The 12,203-nt window shown below is 39.3% G+C and overlaps 1 protein-coding gene across 1 annotated transcript in view; it reads left to right on the top strand.

Moving 5' to 3' along the window:
- The first annotated feature begins 296 nt into the window (after window positions 1-296).
- CEP162 (centrosomal protein 162) overlaps window positions 297-12,203 on the top strand; it is a 67,378-nt gene continuing 55,471 nt past the window's right edge. The window contains exons 1-2 of the mRNA XM_040983707.1: window positions 297-414; window positions 3,189-3,300. Of these exons, the coding sequence (XP_040839641.1) occupies window positions 361-414; window positions 3,189-3,300 (166 nt within the window). The 5' untranslated portion in view covers window positions 297-360. The remainder of the gene's footprint in view (window positions 415-3,188; window positions 3,301-12,203) is intronic.

The raw sequence follows: 12,203 nt of genomic DNA, 5'->3' as shown, positions 1-12,203 counted from the left end.
TATAGTTTTTTAAGATTCTGCATGGAAACCTAGTTTATTTTTGAGATACTAAGCAGCACACACACAAATGTAGGAAGTAGTGGAGGGCCCGTCCTTTTGCTTTTGGCATTCACAGGTGAAAATGTTTGCTCTTAAGTACAAAACAGTATCAGCAGCTTTCACAGTTTGCTTAATGAGTAAGGAATATTTTATTAACTTACTAATTGATCGTTATGAGCATATACTAAATCATGAGATAAATGCCTGAAGTCTTGTTTGTGTAGTCATTAGTTCCCTCAAAATATTTTTGTCTTACTCTTTAGCGTTTCCAGTGTTGTAAATATCGAGAATGCTTACATGGCAAAGTGAAAATTGTCCATTATGGCTCACTGTTCCAAAGAACTGGATGAAGAGTTTGAACAGTTTATGAAAGAGGTAAGTTTGTGTTTTTAAAATGTTTGTCTCATCAAATTTATCCATCATTTCATCTCCAAGGTGCAATCAGTTAGTCAACAATCTCTGTCAGCTCCACCCCCCCAATGCACCTGTTACGGTTTAGCTGGCCCCTTTCGCCCTGCAACCTGGTCGCTCAGCAACGTGGTGGATCTCACCTGAGAAATTCTCAGAATTGCTTGCCCCACTGCAGCTGGCACAGTTACGTAAATGACACTGCCCCTCTGCAGCTTGTTCTCCCATCACGTCGAATAAAATCCAGACTCCCTGTCATTTATTGCGTTCTTGATATCCCACATCTGCTGCACTATTCATCAGTCTTCCCTGTCATCAGTTTTGCTTGTCCTACCGTGGCCTCTTTCCTCTTCCAGATGTGTCAAGTTCATTTTCCTCCTAGAGGCTCTGATGTAGCTATGCTCGCTGCCTACAAGGCTGTTGCCTTAGGCTTCAGCTGCCCTGTGAGGGTCTCACAGTACGTATCACTACTGCAGGGTTTTTCCACTTCAAAGTATACCGTGCTTAGTCCTTTGTGTAACACTTAGCCCCGTTTGTTGTTTTTCTGGCGTGGCTCTACTGCTTTCCATGTAAGAATTCATAGCCTGTGACATGATGGCTGTCTTTACCTAATCAATGCTTACTGAGTATTTGCTAAATGAAGGGGTTGAAGGGCTGCAACACATTCTATACATAAATTGAGGGACTTTATAAAGTTTTTTGGGGAGGTGTGTTTTAACCTGTGCCAACTTTCTTTGTTACAAAGGGATATTTGGAATGGTAAAACATGCTCAGTTCCATTGTCTGTTAGAAAAAATGGTGTGTACTTTGTAGGGTTTATGGATTTATAAAAACACTTAACAGTTGCCGGATGTAGTAGGCTCTTGAAATGAATCTCAGTTCCAGTTTGAGACATTTATTTTTAAAATTTAATTGTGGATGCACTAAAAGGTAAATAGAAGTGCAGGCCTTTGAAAATGTTCTTCCATCCATCTTTCATTTACCACCTCTCTAATACACACAATTTCCAACTCTCTTACCCTTATTCCCAAACTGCTCTTCCCATCTGTCTGCCTCCTAAGTCTGTCTTTACTTGTAAAAGCTCTTACCTCATGTGAGATATTTTAGACATTGTTTCATTCTCAACAGTGTCACCCAGTATTAAGTCATGCTGACATCTTAGGTCATTTTGCTAACTTATTACTTCACTTGGTAAAAGATATAGCTTACATCTTTGTTTTGGGGCATGTGGTGTGACCATTTTCTTCTTACACAGTTTTATTAGGATGTAACTTGCATACTGTATGATTTTCCCACTTAAAGTGTACACATCAGAGATGTTACGCAGTCATCAGCAGTGCTTGCAGTGTTCTCGTCACCCTGAAGAGAAGCTCTGGAGAGTCACCGGTCACCGCCTGTGCTGTCGTGACCCCTTCCAGAGTCTTAGGCAACCGCTGAACCCCTTTCTGTCCTGAAGATTGACCTAGTAGGGGCAGTTCATAGGAATGCAGTCACACACGTGATCTTTGGGTGTAACTTCTTTTAGTGTTGTGGTTCATCCAGATTGCAGCATGTGTAATTTCTTGGCATAGTTGAATAACATTCCAGTGTATTGTTAAAATACATTCTGTTTGCTCACATATCAGTTGGTGGATATTTGAATTCTTTCTACTTCCTGGCAGTTACAGATCATGCTGTGTAAACAGTCACGCAACAGCTCGCTTGTGGCTGTATGCTTTGGTTCTCTTGTGTTTATTACCTAGAACCAAAATTGTTGGGTTTTATATAACTCTGTTTAGCCTTTTACTCTGTTTAATTGCCAGACAATTTTCTAGAGTGGTCATTATTTTCTATTCCCACCAGCAGTCTTACTTTATTAGGGTGCCAATTTTCATATCCTTGCCAACATGCTGTTTCTGAGGATCGCCTTTCTTGTTTGTTTTTGATGACAGTGATCTGGAGAGCAATGGAGTGAGAATGCTTGCCGTGCCCACCTGCGTTAGGCATTCCTCATTGCTCTTCCTGAGCTTTGCCACAGCGCTGTAGGTTCCGCGGTCCTATACAGGTGGTGCCATTAGCCAATCTCAAAAAAAATGTGGGGGAGAGAGAACTGGACTATTTCAAGATGTAGTGAAGTTTAGAGAATAAGTGATGCAAGTAGTTTATTTCAGGAAATCAGATAAGAATATTGTTTCCTTCCCTTCCCTCTCCCCCCTTTTTACCTGGTTGGTAGTAAAGACATGAATGCTTTTTGCATTTTTTAAAACTGATACTCTTAAAAGTTATTGAGGTAGAGTTTTTCTGTTTGGGAGGTAGAAATATGTGTATGTTGTTGCTGTTGTTGTCTTGCCAGTTTAAAGTGTAATCTGATTTTAATTCTGATGTGCAACTTTAACTAACACTTGTAATTTGGGCAAGTTGCTTAACTTCTTTGAGCTTTCCTCATCAGCAAAGTTTTCCAGGATAATTTAAAGCTGTTTTCCTTTTTCTAATCAAGTTTCATGATCGATATTTCTTTATTTCTTTGTTCTCTACTGGTTAAGTCGTTAATTCTGGATATGAAAGTCAGTGTTGGGATTTTTGCTTAATTTTTAGGTTGATTTGGCCACTTGTGTGTAAGGATAGGAACCTCAACATTGTTGAAAAGATTGTCTGAATAATAGCTGAATTGTACAAGGACCAGTAGAATGTTTTTTGTGATGTATCTGGGACTGTCAAATTTATCATGCATTCTAACACACAATAATTTATCTCTGATTTAGCTCTCAGATGATTCTTTTGAAAATTCAGACAAAACACCCAGACAACCTAAGAAGGAAATGAAGAAAGATACAGTGCCTTGGTGGTTAAGTGAAGATGATTGTGACGCTGGTGGTAAATATTGTTCATTTTTCACTTCAAACTGTTTGACCACAAGGGGTCAGTCAAGATTTATAATTCTGAATTTTGTTACTTGCACTAAACTATAAAAGAGAGTAACACTGACTAGATTTTTTGAAGTTTAAATTGATTTTCTTGTTATTTCACTTTATACTTATTTAAGAACCTACTGTTTTATTATATAGTTATTTTACATTGGGATAGTTTATATTTACTCAGTAATTCAAGTATGTTTATATTCTGTGTTTAATAATAGATTTGGGGTGGTTTTTACAAAGTATTCTGGCATTATATTAATGGTATCACTTGAAAGATATTTGCCTTATTAGGACTGATATACTTATTTATTGAAAGGGAAAGTGACACAGGGCAAGGCCAAGAAAGAGCTGAAGATCTTCCGCCTTCTGACTTACTCTCTAGATGCCCACAGTGGCTGCGGGTAGTCCAGGTCAAGGCCGTGAGCCAGGCGCTCCAAACCTGTCTCCCTCTGTGGGAGGCAAGAACTCCAGTGCTTGGGCCATGTCTGCTGCCATGCCAAGTGCATTAGCGGAAAGCTGGTTCTGAGGCATAGCAGCTCAGGTTGAACCAGGCAGTCCAGGTAGGCACAGTGCCCACTCCATATTGGAAAGATTCAAGTAACTCTAGATATTTTAGTATGACAATTAGTGATCATAGTGAAAACAGAATTTACTGATTTAATGATAACTCATTATTGAACCTCTCTCACATGTTTGTGTCTTTTCAAGAATCACTCCCATTCTCATATTTACAAATGCAAAATTACTTTCTTGAATGATTTCCTAGACTTACTATACACTATATATAATATAGTAAGTATACATATGACTTGCCATATGTACTTAATACTGCCATATCTGTAAAGAACCCACAGTACTTCTACCTGTATTTAGGAACATGTTAGCATTATTTGTGGATCAGTGTTAAGCATGGTATTATAAACTGATGGGATTTCTGTATCTCTTTCCTAGCGGAAATATTTCTTTACTCTATGTTTTTGTCTCATAAAACTGAGTCAGAATTGCTGGGTGTAATGGTTAAGGGGCCACATGATCTAACGGGAATCCCCCCTTCTACCCCATGCAGCAGCCACCCACAGTTACTCCTTACCTCCTGGCTACGCTGATGGCTCCCAAGTCTCTATACCCAAGCTCACACACCCTTGCCAATTCCCGCTGTCCAGTAAAACCGGATATCACTTTTTTACAGTCTTGCACTGATTCCTCTAGCTCCCTTGTCAAAACAACTGTTTTCTCTTTTGTTTTGATGTTGAGACACCCTAATGGCGTTTCTCATTGAGTTGCTGGTTATAACCTATCTGTTACTCTAACTGAGCGTGGGAGCTATGTGAGGGTTTCTCTTTTGCTGGAGCCTGATGTGTGTTTGTTATTATTACATAATACTATTTACTGTTATCTAGTAAGTAAATGTGTTTGAGAAACAAGTGTTGGGTAGCTTGGACAGTCACGTCTCTGTTCTTACAGTGTACATGAAGGAAATGTCTTCCTAAACATCTCAGTGTGTGTTATAAATCCCCAAAGCATGCAATAGTGGGAACATGTATATGTACTCTGGAGTTTTTTCACTGTTGTTTCTTTTTTTGTACTATATTTTTTTTTATTATTATTATTATTATTATTATTATTATTATTTTACAGTGCAGTTCCATAGACTCTGGGGTTTCTCCTTCCCGTGCTCTCTCCCCTCACTGGTTTTTTCCATATTATTGCAGTAATATAGTCCATCATAAACAGTCACATTGTCCATCATTCTGCTATTTAAGTGTATCTTTAACGTTGTAGGTTTGGTCAATGGCAGAATTGCATCCTACTGTTAAGACATATTTACATATTTAACAATTCCCTATTATTTCTTAAAAAGGCTATTTTAGGATGAAATAATATTGGAATAATTTTTTTTAAAAAAGCATACAGTACTCTTTCTAGAGTTAGAGCAGAAATCTGCAGACTGGCCCTGGAGGGAAAGAAGAATTCCTAGAGCAGAAACACTTGCATAGGAACTGAGTAACTGTATTGAGACTTTTTGAGAGTATACCAATAAGAAATATATTTGCACAAAAAAAGCAAATATTTATAGTCCAGAAGCAGACATTGATGATGCACATATCATCAAATAAGACACTAATATGGCTGTCCCTAGGTCCAGAGCATAGCTGGTCCCTGGTTCAATCAAAAAATTTATTGAGTTCAGAATATATTCTGAATACACAGCAAGTATGCAAAGGCAAGGTATACTTCCTGCCATCAAGAATGCAGAAGTTTCTGCAGGAGGATTGAATACTCCTGAAGGGATAAATGGACTAGCAGTGCTAGAAACTGTTGATGCTGTGCAGCTTCTATGTTGTAAATTCCTTTTTCCATTGCTATCATCAGAAAATACTCTGTGCAGAGGGTGAAATAAGTCTCCTCATTACCAGTAGTCACAATGGATTTTGCTTTCTGCCAGTCCCCTAGATGTGGCTGGTGTGGATCATATTCCTGAGTCTGTGTAGAGCAATGTTGAGACACAGGGCAGTTGCCCTGAGAATGCCGCAGCCTTGGCACGCCCCTCTTCATTTCTGCAGCTGTGTCAAAGTCATGTTTTGGTCCAATAAAACCAATATTCCTGTGAAGCCACAAAATGAGTTCTGCACCCTTTTCAAAATAGCAGTAATTAGGACATTAAAATTATAACTTATAACTTATTAATGAGGCTTCCTAACCAAAAAAATCCTGTTTTTTCTCATCTTAATATATATCACATCGTTTTTGTTGGTTTTTTTCCTACTCTTATTTATCAGTTCTTTACAAGTATATACTTTAACAATTAAACGGATTCCTTTTTCCCCATGTTTCTGGTGTCGGGCTGTTAGGAGAGCTGGTCTGACTCATCTGCTTTAGGATTATTTTCTCCCAGACTCACCCTCACTGTCACTGTATAGCCTTGTGGCATTTTGCATCCTTAAATCCTACGTCTTACCCATCATACCTGTAGATGTTTCCAGTCCCGATTCACCAAGTTATTTCCTGCTCTTCTTTACACCTTAATAGAAGTATTACTTCCTTGCAGAAATGTTCTTGAATCTTTGAGTCTTGGTGAGAATCTACCACCCTACCCTTGCCCACCTGTGATGTCTCACATGTTGCCTGCCAGGAAGTTAGAGCTGCGGTTTGTGTTTAACTCTCCTCTGCTGCTTCTCCAACAACCTGGCTCAGCGTTGTTCCGTCAGGCCTGGAAAAGGTGTCGATTTCTCTTCATGCAGCTTCCTGACCTTCCTCCCTCCACTCTGTTATACACCGTGTTGTGAAAACACCTATTCCTTTTGCTTCTTACGGTTACCTGTTGACTTGCAGATTATTCATTTTCACCGCTCAAAGATGTTTCACTGTCAGCTTCCAGTTCTCCTCATTCTTACTGACTTCATTAACATGGAAGTAATACCTCCAATAACCTGGCTTCAGAGTACCTTGAACTTCTTTACACCCAAAATCTTGTCAGCTGCCACAAGATATCACTTCTCATGTCACTTATCGTAAGCATCAATGACTATAAGCTACCACCCTCCCTCCCACTCCTGCACCAACTTGCCTGGCCTGTCAATTTTCACAGTGTTTCACTACCTCAGGCCACTGGAACTACACTGACCCTCTTACTCTTGACATTAAGCCTTCCATTTGTCTGACTTAGAGATTTTACACATATACAGTCCTCCTTAAGAAACACAGATGAATTGCTCCAGCACCTCCAGTAAGTCTTACCCTAAGTAGTCAACTTCTCAGCACAGGCATTCCTAACTATTATATTTGAAGTTACAAATTCCTCTCCCACATTCCCCATATTTCTGATTTTACTCTTCTCCTTGGAAATTAGTGTTTTCTAATTTACTATTTAGTTGAAAATTGCTAGTTTGTATTACTTAATTGCCTCTGCATAAGCACACGAATGTGAGTTTCACAAGGGAATGAATTTTTGATCATTTTTATTCCCTGATGAATCTCTAGCATCTAGTATAATTTCTGGTGTGTAGCAAGCACCAATACATGTCTATAGATTGTCTCCTCCTGTTGGTCCTCAACCTTCATAGTGGGGCCAACAGTAACACTTGTAGGCAGACTTTGCTGAAGTATATATATGTGTGTAAAACAGATAATATGCAGTCTTTGCTATATAAACATAAGTAAAGCTTTTTTAACCCAGAAGTCATAGTATTTAATGTTTTTGTTTTCAAGATAAATATATTTCAAACTATAGAAACAAATTTATATAAAGTGACCAAGCTTCACAGTACAGAAAAATATTTTTTCTATAGGAAAATAGTGGTACTTCCCACCTAACCACCCTCATCCTTTCTTTGTCTTCTTAATTTTCACAATGGCATATTTTCATTTCACTGTGCAATTGCATGTTTAGTCCTCCATTAGGTAAAGATATCATCAACACATAGCAAATATGAAAATAAACAAAAACCCTCTATTCCTCAGGATAATGGACAAAGGCTGTAAGCAATAATCAAATCCCAGAATGTCAGTCACACTCATACAAATTCCTTTTTTTTTTTTTAAGATTTATTTATTTTTATTGGAAAGTCAGATTTACAGAGAGGAGAGACAGATCCCAGAAAGGTTCAAAAGATTTGGACCACCTCAACTGCTTTCCCATTCCCCAAGCAGGGAACTGGATGGAAAGCTGGGATATGAACCAGTGCCTATATGGGACCACAGCACATGCAAGGCAAGGATTTAACGACTGAGCCATCATACTAGGCCCAGATTACATTGTTTGTACTCTGTGTAATAGATATCACAGATAAGAGGGACACAAAAGATATTTTTCATTTGGAATTGGCTTGTTTCATGAAGCATAATGGTCTCCAGTTGCTTTCATTTGTTATAAAATACAAGATTTCATTCTTTAGTGTTCCATAGTGTGTATATACCGCATTTCTTCTATCCAGTCATCAGCTGAAGGGCATTTGAATTGATTCCATATCTTGGCTGTTGTGAGTTGAGCGGCTATAAATGTGGGAGTACAGGTGATTCTCTTATATACTGATTTCTTTCGGTTTGAGTATATTGCCAGGAGTAGGATGGCTTGGTCATATGGTAGATATATTTTCAAATACATGAGAACTCTCCATACTGTCTTCCATGGTGATTGCAGTGGTTTATATTCCTCCAGCAGTGGATTCGGGTACCTTTTGCACACAGCCTCCGCAGCATTTATTGTTTTCCAATTTCTGTATCATAGCCGTTCTAACTGGGGTGAAGTGAAATTCATATTTGGCTTCTTTTTACATCTGCCTGATGACTAGAAAATCAGAAATTTTACGTATGTTGGCCATTTGAATTTCATCTTTTGAAAAATGTGTGTTTATGTCTTTTGCCCATGTCTTAATGAATTATTTACTGTTTTGCTGTTGAATTTCTTGAGCTGTTTATAGATTCTGGATATTAATCCTCTATCAGTTATGAAGTTTGTGAATATTTTTTCCCATTCTGTTGGCTGCCTCTTCACTCTGTTGACAATTTCCTTTGCAGTGCAGAAGCTGCTTAGCTTGATGAAATCCCATTTGTCTGTTTTTTTGTTTGAATTGCCTGTGCTTCTAGGGTCTTTTCCAAAAAGTCTTCGTCTACATATATGTTTTAAACAGTCTCTCAATAGTCTCCTCTAGTAATTTGGTGGATTAAGGTCACAGGTCTAGATGCTTGATCCATTTAGAATTTGTTTTTGTGTAAGGTGTAAGGCAGGAGTTTTCCCTGCATCATTTGTGGAAGAGACTGTCCTTCCTGGCTTCATTTCAGTTCACCTGTCAAAAATCAGTTAGCTGTAGATGTGCGGATTCATGTCTTAGAATTCTGTACTATTCCATTAATCTTTAAGTCTGTTTTTGTGACTGTACCAGGCTATTTTGATTACAGCTTCCCTATAAGTATGTTGAAAGATCTGGTATTGTGATGCCTGCAACTTGGTTTTTTGTGGTTAAGCATGGTTTTAGTTTTTCAAAGTCTCTTGTGCTTACGTATGAATTTCAACATCATTTTTTCTAAATCTGAGAAGAATGTTGCAGGTTGGGCATCATTGTCTATTTAGGATCTTAGTGAAAATGCCTCCAGCTTTTCCTAGTTCAATATTTTGCTGTCTATGGGTTTTTCATAAATTGCCTTGGGTTCCATCTATACCCAATTTACTTAAGGGGTTTTTTTTATCTTGAAAAGATGTTGTCTTTTATTAAATGATTCCTCAGTATCTGTGGAGATAATTATATGGTTTTAATCTTCAGCTTGTTGATGCAATGTATCACATTTGTTCATTTGCATATATGGAACCATCATTGTGTACCGTGGATAAATCCCTGATCCAGGGGAATGATCTTCCTGATGGTGTGTTGGACTATTACTTGGTATTGTGTTGAGAATTTTTGCATCTGTGTTCATCGGGGATATTGGTCTATAGTTCTCTTTTTCTGCTTTTGGGCTTAAGGTATTGCTGAAATCATAGAAGTTTGGGAAGACTCCCTCCCTTTCTATTGTTTTGATAAGTTTGAGAACTGGAATTACTTCTTGAAAGGTTTGTAGAATTCAGCAGAAGCCATCAAGTCCTGGGCTTTCCTTTCTTGGTAGGTCTTTATAACTGATTCAGTCTCCACCTTAGTTGTTGCTCTATTTAAGTTTTGTATGTCATGACAGTTAGGTCCTTTTGGACCATAATATGTATTATCTCTATTGTTCCTCATTGAGTTTCTTCATGGTTGATGGAAGGGAAGGAGTCCTCCATTATTATTGTGTTGGAGTCTGTGTCTTCCTTTATATCCGTTAATTGTTTCACATAGCTGGGTGCCCTGGTGTTGTTGTATAAGTCTGTTAACCCTTATGCAATGCCATTCTTTGTCTTTTAATAGTTTTTCTGTCAAAGTTATATTTTTTTTCCGCTATTTGAATGGCTATAACTAGTTGATTTTCCTTTGTGTTGTCATATAATATCTTTTTCTGCCATTGCTCCCTCCAGGGTTCTGTATTAGCAAGTAGCTGGTGTGAGGAGCAGCCGATCCCATGTATATGATAGGTGGTCGCAAGATGGCAGCTTGCTAAGGGCCAGGAGGCAGGGTTGGTCCTGCCAGTAGGGAAACAGGAAGTCATGGGGATAGGCCGATGCCCTCACTGTGATTATGTCATTGCTACCGGCCTATCAGGTAGCGCCCAGTGGACCCACGGGGCGAAGTGATTGGTGGAGAACTGTATATAAGCAGCCCGCTTTTGGCAATAAATACCTTTTTTCGTTGGGCTTTCATTCGCTGGTTCATTTGTTCCTCCATGTGTTCATCCGTTGTGTGTTCTGGTTGCGGTTCCTGTTTTTCCAGACCCTTGAGAGAGTTCCTCATCATTTTAGTGTCGCTGCTGGAGAGCAACAAGCTGGAATACAGAGCTGGGAATCAGAGCAGCTACACCAATGTGGGATGCAGGTGCTTTACCTGCTGTGTAACATGTCCACCCATAAAGAATCTTTTTCAAATACAAACATTTTAAGATATAGTGATAAAATTTTATTTATATCTAATATCAAATCAGTTATAAAATGTTTTTTATATGTTTGGTATGTATTAACCTTAGAAAAAGTTTTCCATTCTGAAATGCTCTGGTCTAAGGATGGTTAACATGAGTCACATCCCATCGTCCAGCTTCAGAGGCAGTGTCAGACCTTGAATGGTTGCTACAAGCACCCCAACCTTGATATGTACTGCTTTCGTTTCTTTTTCTTTTTTTTTATTGACTGTTGTTTTCTTTTCTTTTCTTTCTTTTTTTTTTTTTTTTTTTTAGATTTTGACAAACAATCTTCGCATAGTTAATCGGGGTAAAAAGGTTCAAGGGCTATAGGAAAATGGGTAATAAGATTATTTTTTCCAAATTGTTTCCTTCATGTTTAAAGGGGGGTATTAAGGGAGAAGGCCCATCCAATTTCCCACCCTCTCCAGGTCCCGGATGTCAGGTATGCTCTGAGGTTCATGCTCAAGCGGTTTTGATATTTCAACAATTGTGAATCACTGCCAATCTTGCCACTCCAAGCACTATGAGGTCTTTGAAGTATCCACTGATTGACATAGTCCATCATAGAGTTTCCATTTGCCTTGTATTTCAATGCCAACATATAGCTGAGTTGGTTGGTTGACTTGTTTTGTCTTCTCTCTTTTATTGGTTAGGGTTCTGAGTCTGGCATTTTGATTGGGGAGATCTCCAAAGAAACTTTGTCTGAGGTATTCTCAAACCAGATTTTTGTATGTGCTATCAAGTACAGGGCCCGGCACTGTCTGTAGTCCTGATCAGGTGGTGGTTGCAATTGCTGGGTTCTGTTTTCACTCCCGTCTTCCACTGGAACCAATGGGTGTTGCAGTCCAGCCTGGTTTTGCCCAGCACATACTCAGCCATCACATAAACAGGTGGGAGCTGCAGCCTGGTTGGAGCAACCCACACTAACCCCCACCAGGCCTGCCCCCTTCTCTGGTTTGCCAGTATGTGTGGCAGACTAGTCCAGTCTAACCCACAACCCATTCCACCCCAGCCCCTGGCGTGGTTTTCGTGCCTTCCCGTGGAAGTGGTAACCCAAGAGGGATGAGCCCACTATTTCCCTCCCAGGTCTCTCCCACTCCCAGATTATGCACTCTCCAGATAGTTCTGTGGTTTGGCTTGACAGAACTAGCCCCCAGTGTCAGCTTCTGCCAGCTGATGCTGTGGCTAAGCCCAAACAACCCTCACCCACTCTAATTTTGTTTGCACCAGTAGCAATAATCAGCCCAGCCTGGCTTTTCCCTAATCTAGTCCACATGAAGCACACAGGTGTTGTAGTGCTGCTTAGTCTGGTCTGCCTCCATCCCAGCCCACACTCTC

Source organism: Ochotona curzoniae, unplaced genomic scaffold, assembly GCF_017591425.1.
Source record: "Ochotona curzoniae isolate NIBS_2020 unplaced genomic scaffold, NIBS_Ocur_1.0 contig_3819, whole genome shotgun sequence".
Lineage (NCBI taxonomy): Eukaryota > Metazoa > Chordata > Mammalia > Lagomorpha > Ochotonidae > Ochotona > Ochotona curzoniae.
This window is presented reverse-complemented; position numbering and strand designations above follow the sequence as displayed.